This window comes from Sus scrofa, chromosome 10 (genome assembly GCF_054392235.1).
Source record: "Sus scrofa isolate SSC_HxYL_T2T_F1_AM1 chromosome 10, Sscrofa_HxYL_maternal_Yorkshire_Landrace_v2.0, whole genome shotgun sequence".
NCBI lineage: Eukaryota > Metazoa > Chordata > Mammalia > Artiodactyla > Suidae > Sus > Sus scrofa.
The window spans coordinates 35,526,559-35,548,856 of record NC_139392.1 but is presented as its reverse complement, the minus strand read 5'-3'; the positions used below and the strand labels follow the sequence as shown (position 1 = coordinate 35,548,856).

The 22,298-nt window shown below is 45.4% G+C and overlaps 1 protein-coding gene across 12 annotated transcripts in view; it reads right to left on the bottom strand.

Moving 5' to 3' along the window:
* Positions 1-22,298, bottom strand: part of LOC146398976 (uncharacterized) — a 79,706-nt gene that overhangs the window by 25,737 nt on the left and 31,671 nt on the right. For 6 of the 12 annotated variants that reach the window (XM_084980918.1, XM_084980923.1, XM_084980922.1 and 3 more), the window contains 5 exons: positions 21,290-21,410; positions 15,557-15,640; positions 2,833-3,023; positions 2,359-2,383; positions 113-160 (listed from right to left, as the gene is read on the bottom strand). In XM_084980918.1, the coding sequence (XP_084837044.1) occupies positions 113-160; positions 2,359-2,374 (64 nt within the window). In that variant the 5' untranslated portion in view covers positions 2,375-2,383; positions 2,833-3,023; positions 15,557-15,640; positions 21,290-21,410. Of the gene's footprint in view, positions 1-112; positions 161-1,243; positions 1,274-2,358; positions 2,384-2,832; positions 3,024-15,556; positions 15,779-21,289; positions 21,411-22,298 lie in introns of those variants that run through there. The other 6 variants (XM_084980916.1, XM_084980917.1, XM_084980921.1 and 3 more) reach the window with 3 other exon arrangements.

Genomic DNA, 22,298 nt, shown 5'->3' with positions numbered 1-22,298 from the left:
ACCCACCCGCCAAGTCCTATCCCCCACTTCCTCCCTCTCCCGGCAGCAGGCGGAACCCAGGTGCTCCCAGGAACCCTCTCCCACTGGATCCCAGCTGCGTGCTCTTCCCTACCTGCAGCCTCCTCATCCTGGCGGCTGCTCAGGCTCTCCACCACTGAGTCTGTAGAAATACACCACGCGGGGAATTGAGTTAGAAAGAGTGACCCTCCCATTCCTCCTGCTTCCCTGAGGTGACTGCAGGTTACAGAGCATCACCCTGGGTTTTCCTCCAGGCTCCCAGACCTTCCCTCTGCTCCATGGACTGAGACCCTTCCACACAAGGTGAGCACAGATGCCAACATTTGAAGGACAGCAACGTGCTGAAGGAATGACCTTTCAACTTCTTCCTTCTATGGCCCTTTATAGCTCCTACCTCTAAACTGACACACCTGAAATTCCACCTCTACACACACTGAAAAGGGGATAGCTGAGTAAGCAATTGAACGGTGCTGTGTTTTATATGAATGGATTGCACTATTTATTACAGAATTCCATGAAGTATAAAGAGGTGATCTGCCAGTGACTGCCACATCAGGCATCGTGTTCAGGGTGGAGATTCAAAGATGAGCAAGATATGACCTCCCCTCCCCGGACATGCTTTACTGCAGACCAGTTGGCTGGTCTGACCTGATCATTCATCTGTATGTATCTCCTGTGCTCATGAACCTGTGCCAGGAATTCTGGGAGGCCCTGCAGACCCCTAAAGAGAGATGGCAACGGTGACATTCTAGACCGATTCCTAGCAGAACCCACGGGTAAGCAGAGGTGCTGTGTATGGCCCACAACACCTGTGCTGCCATAATCAGAGCTCAGTGCAGAGGCAGTGAGGGACACGCCAATGTTTTCACGAGCCCGTCCTTCTCATGGTGCTGCTGGAGTAGCTGGAAAGCAGGCTCAGGGCTCTAAGAAAGGAAACAACTTTTACACTGAAAACTACAAAACATTGCTGAAAGAATTGAATAAGTCACAAAGAATTCAAATGACATTCCATGTTCACAGAGGGGAAGGAGGAGTGCCCATTGTGGCTCATCAGGAATGAACCCAACTAATATCCATGATGAAGCAGGTTCAATCCCTGGCTTCACTCAGTGGGTTAAGGGTCCAGTGTTGATTTGAGCTGTGGTGTAGGTCACAGACGTGTGTTGTAGGTGTGGATGTGGCTCTGGTGTAGTTTGGCATAAATAGCTCAGATTTGACCCCTCACCTTGGAACTTCATTATGTCATGAGCAAGGCCTGAAAAATACAGAAAAATAAAAAAAATAGATTGGAAGACGGAATATCATTGACATTTCATACTACATGAAAAAACAGCAGGTACACTACAACACATATCAAAATCTCAATATCATTTCTTTTGGTCTTTTTAGGGCCTCGCTTGAGGCATTTGGAGGTTCCTAGGCTAGGAGCTGAATCAGAGCTACAGCTGCTTGCCTATGCTACAGCAACAGCAACTTGGGATCTGAGCCATGTCTGCAACCTACACCGTGGCTCAGGGAAAAGTCAGATCCTTAACCCACTGAGCAAGGTCAAGGGTCGAACCCGTGTCCTCATAGGTACTGGTCAGGTTCATGAGCTCTGAGCCTCAAAAGGAACTCGCTGGAGGACATCACTTCAAGTGAAGCCAGTCAGACACAGAAGGACAAAGACTCTCTGATGTCATGCACATGAGGTGTCTGAAAGACCACTCCTGAGCAGAGGCTGGAAGGGTGGCTGCCCCGAGTGGGCAGGAGGTGCGGGGGGAGCACAGCGTTCACAACACTCCCTCGGGACACTTACAACCTCAAGAGGCTCGAGTTCATGGCACATATTTGAAACAACAGCATGAAAGTCTGCACCAAGCAGAGGGGGAAGAAAAGAGGAAACGAAAGACCAACAGAGGAAGGAAAGCCTTTTCCCCAAACCTTGCTCCCAGCGGGTGCAGGGAGAATGAGGGAATGGACAGTTAGCCTGCGGTCATCATGAGACTGTTCAACGAGAAACTGGACAGCTATGTGGTGCTAAGGCACAAGTGACTCCCCACAAAACACACCCACTCACACTGGTTCACAATCACACCAACAGGCCCTCACACGCACACCCCCCAATGTTCCCGGACACCTACCCCCACCATACAAAGAGCCTCCTTTCCTCCAGGGACCCGAGGACTTGGGATGGCCCTTTTGTGGGAAGTCAGTCTCTTTCACCCCATCCTTCACCCCCTTTCCCAGGAGGAACCCAGAATCAGGGTGTCTCTGCAACCAAAGGGGCAGGAAAGCACCCCCCGCCCTTCCTCAACACCTGGACTTCTCCTCAGCAGAGCCGGGTTCCAGAATACTTACGGCTTTCATCATCCATCCCGTCCACCTGTGATGAGAGAAAAGAAAACACTGTGAGTGTCACAGCATCCTCCCCACTGTGGCCACAGGTCTTCCTGTGGTTGCGGACCGCAGGCACACAGACAGAAGGCAGAGTTGAGTCTGTTTCCCCAAAAGAAGACAGCAAAGACACCTTTGGAAAAGGCACCAGCTTTTCAAGGAAGATCTCTCAAGGCCATGTTCATTTAAGAAAATTTTGGTCTTCTTCAAAGAAAAATGCTCCCTACCATACACTGCAGAACTGATAGGGTCACTTTTGCCAATGCCCCTTGCAAGGAGTTATTGGTTGGTACCAAACTTTGACTCAACATCCCTTCAAAGAGGAATCTGCATATATCCTCTATAATGGACTTCCTCCGATTTCCATTTCTGAAGTAGGCACATCCAAGAAGAAAGGAGGCACCTTTTTAAATCTCAGATCATGAAAAGTGAGCTTACCTTGGGGGCAGTCTGGGCTTCTTGCTCGGCCCTGTCGCTGGCTGGGGACTCCTCCTCGTTATTTCCACTTGTTGTGGCCTCCTCCTCCACCTTGTTATTGGGCGAGCCTTCCTCCTCCTCATTTTCCCTGGCTGGGGCCTCCTCTTCGGTCTTCTCACTCCCACTGGCCTCCACAACATTGTCGTGTGTTTCTAGGGGGACACACAGTCACTGTCAGCAAGGCAGTGATGCTGATCAGGAGGTACTCTGGGTGCCACACCTGACTGGACATGGGCTGGGAGTCAAGGGGTGGGGGTGGGATGAAGCATGGATGGAGCTTCTCTTGGCCCATCCTCCCGGGTAAACGTTTTGAAGGACGGCAGAGAGCACCTTGAAAGACCTGAGAAAGGGAGCCTCTGCCTCTCTTGCTAAAGGGAACCTCTCCGTGGCATATTCTCCATCTGAGAAATGGCCAACACGAGCATGCAGGCTCTGCTGCCATGACAGAGTCTCTTGAATCCTCCTGCCCATTTTCCTCTCCAGCCACATTCCTCCATCTTCTGAAATGGCAGGAGATCATTTCAGCTTCCCTACTCTTCCCACAGGGTGCTCCTGTGTTCACACGCCATCCTCTGGGATGTTTCACCTCTTTTCTTTTCTTAGATACATAATGCTTCTCTTTGGAATACTTTGGCAATAGGAAATTCAGGGGTCGGGCATGCCTTCACAAGCCATGTACTTTGCACCACTGTCCATAACAACCTTTCTCATCATAACTTATAGGACCTCTGCACCCATTCAGCAATGACTCCCCCTTCAGCCCTGCTGCCAAGTCTTAGCCCTCTCTACTTTCCACCTTTGACAATCTGCCTAATCTACTTACCGCCTATATGTTGAATTGTTCAATATTTCTTTTCCTGTGTCTGTCTGACTTCACTATTGTTAAAAGTGTGTTTCATTTTGGATCATCCATGTAGCAACATATTTAACATAATTACAATTTTTTCTCCGGTAGAATTTTATTCCTATGTGGATTCATACTGCCTTTGGTTTATCCACGGATCTCTTGTTAACATTTGGGATTGGTTTCATTGAATGACTACCTGCATAAGCTTGAGTCTTGGGGCTGGTTGGATCAAAAGAGGGGGTTTGAATAGCTCCACAGCAAGAGAGTATGGAAGAACATCATGGGAAGGAAGCTTTCCAGGTCATGTAGCGTCTCTCTCATCATCTCCTCTCATCCCCAAGTTGGCCCGGTTGCAGGCGAAGGGGGTGCAACCCAGAGAGTGTAAGCCTGATTTGACAGTAGAGGGCATTGAACTTTAGACTAACTTGCCAAGAATCACGGCAATGTTGAAGGATGGATGTGGGCCAAGAATGTAGTTGGTTCCTTGAGGACAGAAATCCCTGAACCCTGAAGGCCGGACACCTGCTCAGGGCCAAGACCATGCCCTGGACCCTTGAATCAAGAGATCTTCTCACTCTCCCACAAGTCCTCCCATCCCAAGGTTTTAGTGGGCAAGCTCTGATGCCTTCCCTGCAGGAGATGCTGAACCAAGACATCAGTCCAAACCCTTATCCAGCCCTTTGTCTCCATGCTTTAATCCCTGATCTGAATCCAACATTTTCCTCCAAACAAAGCCCCTCTGAAGGACCGAGGCTTTGCCCTGGCTCCGTGGATACTCCAACCCAGGCATTCTCCCCCAAATCTTCATGTCATCCACTGCATCACATTACACTTTCATGACAACCAGCTGACAACCTCCAGCGACTAGGGGTCTGTTTCACTCCCAAGATGGCTCAGAGCTTAGAACAGTCTCGACTGAATGCCAAGAATGAGCTTCCCTTCAGCTGATCATGCCTGGATAAGAGGTTCCTGGGAATTCACTCGGGAGGAGACCATCTGGGCCAGTGCTCTGACTGTTTAGTAAATTAAAATCTCTGACTGTCAATGTCTCACACAATTTTCTTTAAAAAATTGTTGTGATGAAAATACTGTTGACTGACAATGTTGTACCCCTTGCTGCTGTACAGCAATAGGAGTCTGAGCTCCTCCTCTGCAGCCTGGACCAAGGTCTGGCTGAGAATGAGCAGGAGCTCAAGTCATTCTTCACCCAAACCCAATCTGTACCCTGGAAACTCCTCATCCTTCTTCAGACCCTGCAGTGGCAGGGATAGTCTTCTATCCTCTAAAAGGGACCCTTTAGAGACTCTCAGCTTGAAGACCTGACCCTAAGTCTCCCTCTGTGGATCACCAGTCGGACCCTCCTTCCCTCAGTTACCAAATGGTCACCCCACGAACCTACCAGCACTGTGTGTTCTCAGCACACTACCAGCGAATAGCCAACTACCCAGGGAGCTTATCATCATCAACCCATGGAAATCCTACTTGAAAATCCAAGTTTCACTCCTTACAATCAATTTCTACATTTAAAATGCAATTATTGGGAGTTCCCGTTGTTGAGCAGTGGTTAACGAATCCAAATAGGAACCATGAGGTTGCAGGTTCGGTCCCTGCCCTTGCTCAGTGGGTTAAAGATCCGGCATTGCTCTGAGCTGTGGTGTAGGTTGCAGATATGGATTGGATCCCGAGTTGCTGTGGCTCTGGTGTAGGCTGGCGGCTACAGCTCCGATTCGACCCCTAGCCTGGGAACCTCCATATGCCGTGGCAGCAGCCCAAGAAATAGCAAAAGGGACAAAAAAAAATTGCAATTATGTGGCTTCAGACGTTGATATGTGCATTCAGAAGAGTGGAGCTATAAATGCCCATTTCCATCATGTGTATTGAAGAATGGAATCAGGGTCCCTCTGCACTGAATAAAGGCAGAGTAGGGTATTACCAGGGTTAGTGTGATGGGAGAAGGTTTGTACATGGGAAATAGGAAGGAGTATTGTATAAATTAAGAAAAAAATTGAGGCGCCCAACCAGGAAGAAATAATTAAAAATCTTAAGAGTAATACAAAATGGCTGTATAAGAGATTTACATCTCTGTACACAAATTGAAGTGGTGGAAATGAAAAAAAAAATCAGAGAACATTTTCCATCAGGGTAAACTATGCCATCTGATGGAACAGCCTTTAGATCAGTATCAACATACCTCCCCAACAACAGCTCAGGTTGCCCATCGTCCAACTCTTGAGGGGTGAAGGGGAGAGCCTCCCAGTTGTGGCCCAACACACACCTCTCCACTCACAGAGTGGCAGTTGGACCGCAGGACCCCGTGGGTATCATCCTATTGCTGTGGCAACCAGTCAAGGCCTGGAACTTTCAGAGGGAAGGCAACTCTGCCCCCTCTGGGCCCACCTGCTCTGTCTAGACTAATGTGTCTTTCTACGGACAGGGATGGCAGTGCAGGGTCAACATGTTGTCTCAAAAAATGCATCCCAGAACCACACAGTGTTACTCTCTGCTTGAGAACACAAGACAGGTGAGAGAAAAAGACCCACATTCCAAATAGACCAGATACAGACAATAATTAAAGAGTGAGGAAGAACCAAACAGGAGAAGGCCTTTCCATGGGAAGGGGGCTTTATGGCTCAGGGAGAATGTCTCCTGTCACGTTCCCTGATCTGCACATCATGCCACTTTAGAGGAAGAGGGTTCAAAACAGGGGCTCGAACCCCTATCTTCCAGTGGACAGCACTGAAACTTAGAGCATCTTCTCAAGAGTCGCGCCAATCATGTGTGAGCAGATCTGGGACAAGAGTGCAGTTGGTTCCCTCAGGTCACACATCCCCCTGAACCACTGAAGCCTGCTTGGCGCTGAGATCATGCCCTGGACTCTTGCTTGAATCCAGAACTCCACTTTCTCTCTCTCTCTCTCTCTCTCTCTCTCTCTCTCTCTCTCTGTTGAATCCTGCTGCCCCCAAGATGTCCTGGGGTGATCCTGGAGAACATATCAGAGCCAGGAGAGCAGTCCAATTCTTTACCCAACATTTTGCCTCTATCTTCTGACCCACAACCCAAAATACAAACATTCATCCAAAAAGAGCTCCTCTGGAGGACTAGACAAACCCCAACTCGGCCCATCCTCCCCCAATCTTCCCTTGGCAGCCCTTCACAGTGACCAGCTGACCACCTCATGTGAACAGCGGTCTGCTTGGATCCCCAATTTGACTCAGGGATCAAAACACCTTCAAGTTCACATGACGGCTCTAGCAAGAATCAGCTTTCCTGCGGCAGACCACACCTGGATGATCAAGTCCTGTGGACTCACTGGGGAGGTGGCCATCCGGATGAGTGCCTGCTGGGGGGCGGGGTTAGGAAAGGAAATCTGTGACTCTCCAGGTCTCACTGACGTTGCATCAGAGCACCAGTCTGAGCAACCTTGACGAAGGTCTGGCTGACAATGGGCCAGAGTGCAAGTCTTCTGTCACCCAAACCCACTCTATACTCTGGACACTCCTCATCCTTCTCTAGACCTGAGAGTGGCAGGGACAGTGCTCCTCCTAGAGAGACCCCCTCCAGACCTCAGCTTGAAGACCCCACCCTGGGTCTCTCTGAGGATCACCAGAGAGACCTTCCTTCCTTTCCTTACCCAATGTTCACCCCACTAACCTGCTGGCACTGGCCCTTGTCACCACACTACCAGCTAACACCCAAAGAGCCAGTGGGCTAGTCCTCATCAACCCGGGGAAATCCAACCTGAAAAATCCCCGTTTCTTGCTCCATCGAAATTCCTCTGCCTTTGGACTGCTAGCATGTGCATTAAGACATCGACATGTACACTGAGAAGAGTGGCGCTGTAACGTCCCTCTTTTGAATGTCTACTGCAGGGCTGACAGCGAGGGCCTCGTGCTTCGAAAAAGGCAGAGGGGCATGTTTGCCGTCTCTGTGCTCTGGGAGAACGTGTTTCAAACTGCCACGAGACACGAGTCTTTTCTCACATTTAGGAAAATACTTGAGGCAGTTGGCTCACTCGGAGCATTAAGATATACCTTAGTCATACAGCAAGCCTGTATAACAGACCTATGGCTTGAGAGACTGATGAGACTGGTGGCAATGGAGATAAAGATGGAGATAATATGTTTAGTCAAAATGAACCACCCATCTGAGGAAACAGCCTTTAGAACAGTAGCAACATACCTCCGCAACAACAGCTAAGGTTGCCCATCGTCTGACACTTGAGCAGTGAAGGGGAGAGCCTCCCAGCTGTGGCCAACACACACGTCTCTTCTCACAGACTGGCAGTTGAACCACAAGGCTCCGTGGGCAGCATTCCATTGCCGTGGAAACTGGTCAGAGGCCTGGAACTTTCAGAGGGAAGGCAACTCTGCCCCCTCTGGGTCCACCTGCTCTATATAGCCTAGTGGCCGTTTCCCTGGACAGGGTCAACATTTTATTTCAAAAACTGCATCCTACAATCAAACAGTATTACTCTCTGTTTTGAAAAGACATTACTGGAGAGAAAAAGACCTCCCCAAATATAATGGGTCTTCAACGTTTAGGGGAATTGCAAAATCCTACCATGGTGAGATTTAAAAGGGCTCCCATTTTTTGATGGAAATACCATTTCCACTCATTTCTGGTAGTTGAGGCACCAGACATTTTTACACTCCATAGGTAACATTTGTCCAGAAGAAAAGGAGTAGTTATAGAAATTAAATTGTAAAATGCCACACACTAAGCATATGCTCATCAAGTTGCAAAAGTCTTCACTCAATGACCGTGTGTAGAATTTTTCTCTGGATGCAACAATCTGTACACTTCATTATCTTTCCACTGGTTCTTCATTAACAGTGTCCCTGTCATTGTATACGTACAAAACTTACTATGCCTTGAACAGTTAGGAAACAAGGACTCACCCTACTTTCAACAGTGGGTTGCCTTAAAACACATATCTCATAATTTTCTAAGCAACAAACTTTAGCTAACTCAAAGTTCTAGGATGAAATGTATTCTTCTCAAAATTCAACCCCTCATCACACCAGTGCCTGGGACAGTGTCATGAAATCTGGCTCGAGAGCAAACTGAGCACCAGCCCACATGGAACATGAGACAATTCCTGGAGAAAACTGAGAGCACTGCAATATTTCAAGCCAAGCAGGGAGGGTGTAAGGTATGGGAGGCTGTGAGAGACAACTCTGCCATGGCTGATTCTCCCCAAGTATCTAAAATTGAGAGACCAAATGCATCGCTCTTCTGATAGGACAACAAGGGAGATGGAGTCCTCTTTTCCTCCCTGTATCTATGAGTCTGTTACTCTTTGGTGTGTTTGATCATTGGTTTTGGGTATTAGACTGCACAAATCAGGGACATCACATAGTATCCTGATTTGTCTGACTGTGGCCTTCAGCATAATACTTTCTAGGCTCACCCAAGGTGCAGCAAATGGCAAGAGGCCACTCTCTTTTCTGGCCGAATACCACTGCACTGCATATGGACACCACATCTTCTTGACTCATCCCTCAGTGGACACAGGCTGCTGCCATGACCTGGCTGGTCTACACATTATCACTCGCTGTTGTGAAAAGAAGTTATGTGAGAGAAAAAGTCTAAGGGACACTTCAGTGGACAGAGCTGCTCCTATCTTTTCAAATTAGGATGTTCGTTTTCATCAGAAGCCCTAGCAATGGATTTGCTGAATCTTATGAGAGTTTTGGTTCCGTTTTTTTTGGATGAAATTCCACAATTAAGATACACTACTGAGGTTCTCATCAAACAATACATCCTACCTCATTTTACCTCATGTGGTAGTTCATGGCGGTATTCATTTTCTTTTCTTTACTACTGGATTCTATACAGGTAGAAAAATTCTCAGGGAACATGTTTTTAAACATGACCCTTAGGCATACTTTGCTGTAAGTAGGAATGAATTCTTCAAAAGGACACATATTTAACTTAAATTTATTTAAAAAGCAAACTTCAGGAGTTCCCGTCATGGCTCAGTGGTTAACAAATCCGACTAGGAACCATGAGGTTGTGGGTATGGTCCCTGGCCTTGCTCAGTGGGTTAATGATCTGGCGTTGTCATGAGCTGTGGTGTAGGTTGCAGATGTGCCTCGGATCCCGTGCTGCTGTGGCTCTGGCGTAGGCCAGGGGCTACAGCTCTGATGAGACCCCTAGCCTGTGAACCTCCATATGCTGTGGGAGTGGCCCAAAGAAATAGCATAAAGACAAAAAAAGAAATCCTATTTTTCACCTTCATATTCAGTCCCACAGAGGAAAACATGAACACACAGCCCCCTGACTCTCTGAGAAAAGGAAGCTGACCTGCTCAGCACTGGAGCTCATTCGCGGGTGCATCTCCATGGCTAGGAGGGAAATGGGCTCTGAGAAACAGCCTCCCCTTCCTGCTGACTGAGAGGAACCCCATTCCCACACTTCTGCTTGGCAAGGGCTGGTGTGTGTATAAGTATGGCAGTTGTGGACATGCTGCTCAGCTGTGGCTGTAGCAACACTGTCTGAAGCAAGGGAAAGGGAAGAAAGCAACCCAGAGAGGCTGCAAAGCCTTCCTGAGGACCAGGGCCCTAGATCGGCCCCCTTAGTCCACATGGGAGAAAAGCCAGCTCTGGAACAATGGAGGAACTATGTTCGAAATTAAACATCAGGACACAAGGGCTTTCAAGCAGAGAGAACATGAAAAAATCAGGGCTTCGCACCCACCGCAGCTAGGCACCTTGTGTCCCAGACCGGTGCTTCCCCACTTCCCAGCAAAGAGAATCACAGCTGGGCCCCCACCACAACAGGAGGGTTCACACAGACCACAGAGGAGACACTCCTTGAGTGCCTGGCTCTTGTGGCCAAGTGGGCTGGCGCCTCTGGGCCCTACAGGACAGCTCCCAAGTATATCCTCTCCTTCAAGACTGGGAGAGATGGCTAATGGACCTAATGCATGGAAACACACACAGAAAATTAGGCAAAATGAAACACAGGGATATCTTTCTAAAAAAAAAACAAAACAAACATAAGGCAAAATCACAGAATAAGAACAAAATGAAGTGGAAATAAGCCATCGACCTGAGAAAGAGTCAGAAGTCATGGACATAAAGATGCTTACTGAACTCAGAAGAAGGAATGAACACAAAGAGATCTTCAATGAAGAGACAGGAAGCAGAGGAAAGAACCAAAGAGAAGTTATTAATGAACTGAAAAACACACTCGAGGGCTTTGACAGCAGACTGGATGAAGGAGAATTAATCAGAGACCTGCCTGACAAAACAATGGAACTCAATCAGATAGAGAGGCAAAATGAAAAAAGAATTTTTAAAAAATTAGGCTACTTTAAAGGACCTATGGGATACCATCAAGCAGAATAACATTTGCATTACAGGGGTGGTTCCAGAAGAAGAGAAAGAGAACAGAACAGAAAAATTAATGGAAGAAATAATGCCTAAAATCTTCCATCATCTGGGAAGGGAAACAGAACTTGCTTGGCTGTGGTGTAGGCCTGCAGCTCTAGCTCTGATTAGACCCCTAACCTGGGAACCTCTGTATGATGTGGGTGCATTCCTAAAACTAAAACCGAAAAACAAAAAGGGTAAAAACCATATGATTATTTCCATAGATGCAAAGAAACCCATGAGATAAACTTCTACATCCACTTATGTTAAAGTCTCAACAAAGCAAGTATAAAGGGAATGGACCTCAACTTAATAAAGGCCATCAACTGCAAACCTACAGCTAACATTCCACTCAACTGTGACAAGCTGAACGCTTTTTCTCCTCTAAGATGATGAACAAGAGAAGGATGCCCACTCTTGCCCCTTTTATTCCACATAGGATTTGAAGTCCTACTAACAATTAGACAAGAAAAAGAAATAAAAGGAATCTGAATCATAAATGAAAAAAGTAAAAGTGTCCTTTTTGCCGATTACATGATACTATAATAGAAAATCCTACATACTCTAGCAAAAAACTGTTTGAATGAATACATTCAGTTATGTTTCAGTTTACATAATCAACGTACATATCAGTGGCATTTCTATACAATAATAACAAAACATCAAAAAGAGAAACAGGCGTTTCTGTCATGGTTCAATGGTTAAAAAACACAACAGTACCCATGAGGACACAGGTTCAATCCCTGGCCTTGCTCAGTGGGTGAAGGATCCTGTGTTGCCTTGAGCTGTGGTGTAGTTGCAGATGCAGCTCAGACCCCATGTGGCTGTGGTGTAGGCTGGTAGCTACAGCTCTGATTCAACCCCTAACCTGGAAACTTGTACATGCTGCAAGTGCAGCCCTAAAAACAAACAAAACAAAACAAAACCCCAAGAAGAGAAACAGACACGGAGTTCCTGTTGTGGCTCAGTGGTTAACGCATCTGACTAGGGACCATGCTGTTGTGGGTTCGATCCCTAGCCTCGCTCAGTGGGTTGAGGATCCTGAATTGCTGTGGCTCTGGTGTAGGCCCACAGCTACAGCTCTGATTAGACCCCTAGCCTGGGAACCTCCACAGAACAGATAAAAAGACAAAAAAAAAAAAAAAAGAAAGAAAGAAATAGACAAGATGGCAGAGTAGGAGGACTCAAGCTCTCCTCCTCTCATGAAAACACCAAAATTACAACTATGTGCTGAATGACCATCAACAAAATAGACTGGAAACTACCAAGAACAAGATATCCTACACCCAAAGGCAATAAGGAGCCACACTGAGACAGCAGGAGGTGCTCATTCATGGTAGAAGTAATCCCATACCCCCTGCATGGGCAGCCCACAAACTGGAAAAGAACTCTATTTCAGAGGCTTTCCCACAGGAGACTTCTGAACCCCACAGCAGGTGCCTAAGCCAGGGAGTCTGGCACGGGAAGGAGGAGCCCCTGGGACACATGACATTGAAGGCCAGTGAGGCTTGTGTGCAAGAGCTCCACAGGACTGGGGGAGACAGAAACTCCACTCCTGGAGGGTGCACACAGGCTTTCATGTGCACTGGGTCCCAGGGCTAAGCAGGCACTCAAGAAGAATCTGGGTCAGAATGACCTGGCCAATCATGGAGGGTCTCCTGGGAAAGGAGGGGGTGACTGGGAAACACTGTAGGGCAGGACAGTCTAGGCAGAGGTCCCAGGAATAGTTGTTGGCATGAGCTCCCCTGGAGGTGGCCCTTTTGGAACAATCTGGTCCCACAAGTTAGGGCTGAGAAGCCCCAGGCCAAACAACAAACAGGCTGGGAACACAGACCCACTGATCAACAAACAGGTACCTAAAGTGCTCCACATCACACCCACAGACAAAGGTCCACCCCCTAGAGGGACAAGGCTCAGCTCCACCTACCAGTGGGCAGGCACCTGTCCCTCCCATCAGGAAGCTGGCCATAAACGCCTCTATTTTACCTACAAGAAGGCAGACACTAGAAGCAAGACAGGCTACACACCTCTAACCTACAAAAAGGAGATCATGCAAAAAGCATACAAAATGAGAAGGCAGAGAAATATGAACCAGATGAAGGAACAAGACAACCCCCACACCCACCTCCATGCAAAATGACTTTAGAATAATGATTGTGAAGAGGATCCAAGAGCTCAGACAAAAACTGGAGGCAAAGATCAACACATTACAAGAAAGACTAAACAAAGACATAGAAGATTTAAAACAGAAACAAACCAAAAAATCGTATTTATGATTGCATCAAAAATAAAGTACCTAGGAGTTCCCGTCAAGGCCCAGTGGTTAAGGAATCTGACTAGGAACCATGAGGTTGCAGGTTTGGTCCCTGCCCTTGCTCAGTGGGTTAACGATCTGGCGTTGCCATGAGCTGTGGTGTAGATTGCAGCCACGGCTCAAATCCCGCATTGCTGTGGCTCTGGCATAGGCCGGTGGCTACAGTTCCGATTCGACCCCTAGCCTGGGAACCTCCATATGCCGTGGGAGCCGCCCAAAGAGATAGCAAAAAAAAAAATAATAATAATAATAAAATAAAATAAATAAATAAATAGATAAAAATAAATAAAATGAAAGTAAAAGAAAAAACTAAAGTACCTAGAGATAAATTTAACCAGGCAAGGTAAAGACTTGTACACTCTAAACTATATGCTGTTGAGGAAAGAAATTAAAGGCACAAATTAATGGAAAGATATTTCATGTTTATGAGTGAATTCACATCATTCAAATGTCCAGATTACCAAAAGCAACAGAGACTCAATGCACTCTCCACCAAAATCCCAACTGCACATTGCACAGACCTAGGAGAAACCCTTCTAAAATTTGTATGGAACCACAATAGATCCCCATCAGCTACAACCATCTTGAGAAAGAGCAGCAAAGCTGGAAGGATTACATTTCGTGATTTCAAACTACACTACAAAGCTATAGATAGCAAAACAGATCAGGACTGGCACAAAAACAAAACAGACAGACCAGTGAAACAACACTGACAGCCCAGAAGGAAAACCAACACAGACACAGACAAGTCATTTCCAACAAAGGACCACAGAGCATACAATGGACAAGGGACAGTTTCTTCAATCAATGGTGCTGGAAGAACTGCACAGGCACATGCAAGGAATGGAACGAGACCCCTACCTTACAACACATCCCCAAATTAAAATGGACTAAAGACTCAAATGGAAGAAATGAAACCATACAATGTCTAGGAGAAAACATAGGTGGTAAGCACATGGACATCTGTCTGCTTACACTTGGCTCTGACCTCAAAGGCAAGTGATAGAAAGGGAAAATTAAACCAGCGGAATGGAGTTCCCATTGTGGCGCAGTGGTTAACGGATCTGACTAGGAACCATGAGGTCGTGGGTTTGATCCCTGGCCTTGCTCAGTGGGTTAAGGATCTGGCGTTGCTGTGAGCTGTGGTGTAGGTCGCAGACACGGCTCAGATCTGGCATTGCTGTGGCTGTGGTGTGGGCCAGCGGCTAGAGCTCCGATTCAACCCCTAGCCTGGGAACTTCCATATGCCCCAAGAGCGGCCCAAGAACGTGGCAAAAATACAAAAAATCTGCTATTGTTACTACGGTGCCATGGGGCGCTGCTGGTTCCGTCCCTTACCTGGGAACTTCTGTGTGCCTTGGGTGTGGCACAAAACAAACAAAAAACAAACAAACAAAAAACTGGGGCAGAGGATCTGAATAGACATTTTCCAAAGAAAACAGAAAATGGCCAACAGGCTTATGACAAGAGGTTAAACCACACTAATGGAACTACAAACCAAAACCACAATAATGTTTCAACCTCATCCCTTAGAGAATGGTTATTATAAACACACACACACACAAGCAATAAATGTTGGAGAGCATGTGGAGAAAAAGGAACATTACTGGTGCAGCCACAGTGGAAAACAGCATGAGATTGCTCAAAAAATTAAAATCAGAACTACAGTGTGACCCAGCAATTCCACTTCTGGCAATTTATCGAAAACACTCGCTTGACGATCATACGCACCTCTATTTCATCACAACAGAGTTACAATCACCAGGACAAGAAAACAACCCAAGCATCTACAGAAGGATGAGCCAAGAAAGATGTGGTATATATCCATCTGCATTTCAGGGAAACATGGAATACTTTTGAGTAGGTCTCAAATATTGCATGAGGCATCCGTATACTTAAAATATATCTGTTGTTTATCTGAAATGCCAATGTAACTGGGCCTATCTTGTTCTTCTCTCTTAAACCTGGGGACAGTCCAATGAACGTGAATGAGAATGGTCAGGGCAGAGATCATCACAGGGTGTCTGGGCTGCTGTGAGGAAAGACTTCAGAGAGCTGGGAAGACAACTGAGTCTTAAGCTGAGAACTCTGTGGGCTCTTCCACTCCTTGCAGAAATTCACAACACACCATCATTACTTGTGACTTACCTTTTGGATGGATCCATGTTTTGTCTGCAGAATAGATCCTAGGTTGCTTGAAGACAGGAACGAGGTGTGTGTTCCCCACTCCACCTAGGACCAACAGGCACACCAAAGGCATGTTAGTAAATCACCGCAGGAACTGAGTCAAAGGGTTTTATCTTCCCAAAGAGTAAAACCATTCTGTTTGGGAAATCACTGTTAACGGCTATTTTCTTTCTTTCAACAATGCAGCCAAGAATCCAGTCTGGAGTTTTTGCAGGCAAATTAGTAATACAGACATGCATTGTCTGTGGTGCAGTAAGTGTCCATGGTAGTGATGTCATGGGCACATTTCAGGTTTTTGAAAGTTGGATGTAGGAGATGGGATTAAGATGGCGGAAGAGGACTGGAGCTCAACTTCTCTCCTAAAAACAACAGAAGTCACGACTAAAGGCTGAGCAATCTTCACCCAAATGGACCAGAAACCTTCAAAAAGACATCCTACTCCGGAAGAGAAAGAGGAGGCCACATCAAGAGGTAGGAGGGATGATTTTGTGATACAAACAACCCCATACCTCCCAGGTGGGAAGCCCCCCAGACTGGAAACTAACTGGTTCACAGAGACCTACAGGAGTGAGAGTTCTGAGCCCCACATCAAATCCTCACATGCAGGGATCTGGCACTGGGAGAAAGAGCCCCAGAGCATCTGGCATTGAAGGCCAGTGGGGCATGTGTGCAGGAACTCCACGGGACTGGGGGAAAAGGAGACCCCACTCTTAAAAGGCGCACACAGACTTTCACGTGCACCGAGTCCCAGGGCAAAGCAAAGTCTCCATAGGAATCTGGTCAAAACTGAATGCAGTTCTTGGAGAACATCCTGGGAAAACAGGGGTGAATGTGGCTTGTTGCGAGGGAGGGACATTGGGAACAAAGCTCTCAGGAATATTCAGCAGCATGCCTTTCTCTGGAGGGTGGCCACTTTGGCAAAATCTGGCCCCACCAGTCAGTGCTGAGAAGCCCCAGGGCAAACAGCAATCCAGGTAGGATCACAGCCCCATCCCTCAGTAAACAGGCTGCCTAAAGAACCCTCAGGCACACAGACACCTCTAATCCCATCCAGAGACAAAGCCCCACCCACTAGAGGGACGAGAATCAGCCCCACGAACCAGTGGGCAGGCACCAGCCCTTCCCATCAGGAAGCCTACATCAAGGCTCCATACCAACCTCAGCCACAAGGGGGGCAGACACCAGAAGGAACAGAGGCTACAATTCTATTCCCTGTCAAAAGGTCACTGCACCAAAAACCTATAAAAATGAAAAGACAGAGAACTATAACTCTGATGAGGGAGAAAGGAAAACCCCCAGAATATCAGCTAAGTGATGAGGAGAGTCTCAGCCTCTAGGAAAAAACTTTAGACTGTTGATGCTGAAGATGATGCAAGACATTGGAAATAAACTGGAGGCAAAGATGGGTAGTTAACAGGAAACACTGAGCAAAGAGATACAAGATATAAAACTCAAACAAGAAGAGATGCAAAATACAACAACTGAAATAAAAAATTCACGAGGAGCAGCTAACAGCAGGATACAGGAGGCAGAAGAATGAATAAACGAGGTGGAGGACAGATTAGTAGAAATTATGGGGGAGAGAGGACAAGATGGCAGAGGAGTAGGGGGACACGCTCACCCTTTCCCACAAACACAACAAAAAAAGCACATCTACAGAATAAATGACTTGCACAGAACAGCAACCAATCGCTGGCAGAGGAACCTAAACTCCAGTAACGGCAAGAAGTTCGTGACATTACTGGGCAGATCGGGAGAAAAGAGGAGAGTGAGAGAAGGTGAATCCGAGCGGGATGGGCGCTCCCGAAAGGGAACTGAGGAGGAGAAAGGGATCCCGCACGCTGGAAAGTCACCTCCACGGGGGGAAGATCAAACGAACCAGAGAAATCTCCAGATGCAGAGAAGAGAATAGCAGTAAGTCAGAGTACGGAAAAGCCGATCAAGAACCGAACGGACCATCTGAACTATGGGCACAGTCACAAAAATTGAGATGCCTGGGTGGGGGCTGGGCACCAAGACCTCGGCTCCAGAGGTTAGTCCCAGGGCTGGGGGGGCGGGGCGGAGCGGAAACTGCTTGGAAGTCTAGAAACTTTTTGACCGGGCAGAGACTGCCTGGGAGACTAGAAAACAAAACTGTGGCAGAGGGAGGGAGCAATACTCTAGGGGCGGGGAAGTGGAAAGCTGCATCAGAGGGAACCTGGGAGAAGAGCCTGGTCTGCGCCCGTGCTGGGGAGGGGAGAAAAGAAGGGGTGGGTCCCCATAGAATACCCCCCACACCACAGCAAGCTTACAGGCCCACTAGCTAGCAGAAAGCTGCGCTTCCCAGTGCTTCCCCCCCACCCCCACCATCCCCTATGCTCTCGCTGGACCTGGGGCTACCTGCCATCCAGGAGGGCTGGCCTCAACAATTGCCTGAAGCCTACCACCACAGGGGCTGTCCCTGCACAGGCCTGCTTGCCCTTTGGAGGGGCTACACTTCCGCAGAGCAGCACCAATCACCACCAGCCCCCGAGAAAAGGCCTGCAGCCCAGAAAAGCTAGAACAAGCCTAGCCAGGCTGTGAATAAGTCTGCCTAATTCTCAGATGGTTTTTCGGAGTCGGGCTGCCCTGGGGAGGAGCCTCTTGGATTTCCAGCGGCCCTGCTACCCGCCCAAGGCCCCAGGGGGTGGAAGCTCTAGAGGATCAGCTGCATACCATCACCAGCCCTCAGAAAATATTCCACGGCAGTGACAAGGCAAACACTGCCCGGCCACTGAGGGTACAACTCCACCAGGAAAAAGAAAACAACAAGCAAGATGAAGAAGCTGAGAAACCACCCCCAGTCAAACCAACAGGAGAACTCACCTCAAACAGTCAACAATGAAACAGATCTCTGCAGACTGACAGACCTGGAGTTCAAAAGTGAAATAGGGAAAATACTGAAGGAATTAAGAGAAGATATGAACAGTAACGCAGATACCCTCAGAAAGGAACTAGAAAATATAAGGAGGAGCCAAGAGAAACTAGAACATTCATTTGCAGAGACGCAAACTGAACTAATGGCAGTAAAAACCAGAATGAATAATGCAGAAGAACAAATCAGTGATATGGAAGATAGAATAATGGAAATCACTCAATCTGGTCAGCAGACAGAAAACCGAATCAAAAAACTGGAAAGCAATATAAGAGACCTATGGGATAATAGAAAGCTGGCCAATCTACGCATAATAGGAATTCCAGAAGGAGTAGAAAAAGATAAGGGGATGGAAAATATATTTGAAGAAATTATCGATGGAAACTTCCCAAATCTAAAGGATACTGGGTCCAAGATACAAGAAGCACAGAGGGCCCCAAACAAACTGAACCCAAACAGACCCACACCAACACACATCATAATAAAGATGGCAAAAGTTAGTGATAAAGAGAGGATCCTAAAGGCAGCAAGAGAAAAACAGAATGTTACCCACAAGGGAACCCCCATAAGAATATCAGCTGATATCTCTACAGAAACACTACAGGCCAGGAGGGAATGGCAAGAGATATTTAAAGTGCTAAAAGGAAAAAATATGCAATCTAGAATACTCTATCCAGCAAGAATATCATTTAAAATAGAAGGGGAAATAAAAATTTTTCCCAACAAACGAAAACTTAAAGAATACAGCAACACAAAACCCAGGTTAAAGGAAATTTTGAAAGAGCTTCTCTAAACCAAAAAGAAAGGAAGGAAAGGGAAGAAAAAAGAAGAGAAAAAAAAAAGAAGAAGAGAAAGAACTAGGACTGAGGAAAACGCAATCAGAGAGCAGTCACTCAAATAAGGCAGCATACAGATTATATAAGAAAAAAGAAAGCTTTATAGTTCTATGCCAAACTTCACAAAGAAAATATGTGTCATTGTGCGGCACATATTATATGGTAACAGTACTCACGTACCTTTCTGTAAATTTGGGAGAAGTAAGCTATGGAAATGTAGTTGTGTCATTTGTGAACAATGAAATTATAATTAAAAAATACATTCCTATTTTCCATCCAAAGTTTATTTATATTTCATTGGCTAATTCTAAACTTGGCGTGTAAGCTGTTCCAGGGTGAAACAGAAAAACGTAATGAAAGATGAGCCCAAGTCTCACAAAAATAGAAGAGTTTTACTTGATAACATTCCAAAAGATATGAATTCTAATTTGGTTTAGTATTGCAACCACTGTCCAAATCAAATAGTAGTAGTCCAAGACCTCTATGAAGTGCATTTATTAAAAATTGAATGTTAGTGTATTATTACTCTGAAGTTGTGACAACCCATTATCCTTGGAAGTCACTGAAACATGCATCAAAGATACAAACAGGCTTCTTAGAAGAAGGAGTTAAGGCATTTTTGGCTGAACACTCAGCACAGAAGATATTTCCACATTGTCTGCAGTGATGCTGTAAACAACAACAAAAAAATAAACATTTTCAAGCATAACAACTATATCAAAATTATGAGACTACAAGAATAGGCCAACTGCACTTTGAAAGTATACTATTTCAAGGTTTATTTAATAACAAATCTCAATGCTGATTTAATCCTTTGATTAATTTGAATGCTTACTAGTTATATACTACACTAAAAATTTCAATATGAGATTGATCTTAGAATTTTCAAAAAACCATGCGAGGCATTTTTAAAGTGTTAATAAAACAGTCCTATCAGGTGAAAAACTATTTCTACTTGCCAAATATTTCAGGCATCATTTCTACAATCAGAATATAAATTTGAAACATCACATGATGGTATTATTTAAAATGATTTTTTTAATCTCTGCTTTTTCTTCCTTTAAAATAACTCAATGATGATAAAATGTATGAGTTTAATAATGATGCTGTGGTTCAGAAAATGATTATTCTAGAAAGTGAATCAGTAGGAAGGCAACAAATGAATTTAAAGTTAAAATATATGCTAATCAGAAACTAGACTGCATAAATTTAATTGTTCTACGTAGTTATAAGTTAAAGTTAATAAATGGCAAAACTTTTAAAGTCTATCAAATGCAGGACAATTCTGATGGTTAAAACAGTCAACTGTGGAATAAAATCCCATCTCACTGTGACTGAAAAGCCTTTCCCACAGGTGCTGCAGCTCTGTACTTCATTGTCGTTAGCCCACTTTCTATTCAGTGTTTGTGTAGGTCTGATCTATTTTAAAAAGTTTCAGCACATTATAATATTCCACACTTTTAAGAATGATTGGTGCCCAAGTTTTCAAATGGATAACATTTTGAAAATCAGAAATAATTTGGTCATCTTCCATTATCAAAAAGTGCTACAATCTTAAGTCTGAATGACAATAAAGCAAAGCAAATTTTATCTCTCAAAAGCACTGGAAATTTCTAACCTTTGGTAATTTCCCATTTATTCTAACCCTAGGGAGCAATCCTTCCTTGAGACTCCAAGCATATATATTCAGATCACTTCTTTAACACACAGCAACTCATTCATGCCTTTGTGTTCTTGACTTCTCCTAATACTGACAATTCATGAATGACATGTCTCTATAATCCTTGGAATCCCTGAAGTCTTTAAATCTTGTATTTAATTACCCATAACACCTACAATATTATTACACAGACAGCAGCCATTTAAAAGTATGTATATATGAGATTTTTTAATGTTCAAAATATGCTTTTTACTAAGAGGTAAATTCTAGACTAAAAAACTGCTGCACATCACCAGGCGACTTACCTGAAGGGACTGATTCTCTTTGCCCAGCTCCTGCACTGCTGCAGTTTTATTATCCAGCTTTCTTTGCAACTCTAGTACTTTGGTTTGAAGCTTTTCTATTTTACCTTCTCCTTTAAGACACCTAGAACAAATCACAAAAACATTAAAAAATAATTAAAGACCCCCCAACACAGATAATGAACTACTTTAGCAGTCTGAAGCATAATACATGAATTTCAACCATCTGTTGTAATGAGTAGTTTCTAAATGGCTACTTAAATACCTGTTGGAGCACTATTCTCAAGACTTCAGTTTTTTTCAATGTGCAATATGTAAGTCTTTATCACTTAGAATGGAAATAAATTATTTTTATTAGACATCAGTCACCTTTCTGGTAGTGCCCTTCTTTCATCATGATTATTCTGAACTGTTGCTTCCAATACCATGATTTTTCCCTGTAAGTCATCCACCTGCTTTTTTTTTTTTTTTTTTTTTTCTTTTCTAGAGCCACACCTCGCAGCATATGGAGGGCCAAAGCCACAGCAACGGGGGATCCCAGCTGCATTTGCGGCCTACACCACAGCTCATGGCAACGCCGGATGCTTAACCCACTGAGCAAGGCCAGGGATCGAACCCACAACCTCATGGTTCCTAGTCAGATTCGTTAACCACTGAGCCACGACGGGAACTCCCCCATCTGCTTCTTGAGCTCACTGACTCACTGCTGACTGGACTGCCACTCCTTCTTTACAGTGCCCAGGTTTTCATTTAATGCAGCTATCTGCATGGTATGTTTAGCCTAGTTTTCCTCATGCTTCTGCACTGCTACTTCTTTTTCTTTTCTTTCAGAATGCTGAGAATAGGAAAAACGGTGAGTAAAAAAAATCTATTACAAAAATAAAGTAAAAAAAAATAAATTTGTCGAATTTAAAATACCAGCTGCATAACTACTACTACTTCTTTGGGAAAGAAGACACTAGTAGAATGGATTCCACAAATATCTGTGTATTTTGAACTGGCTTAAAGGCCA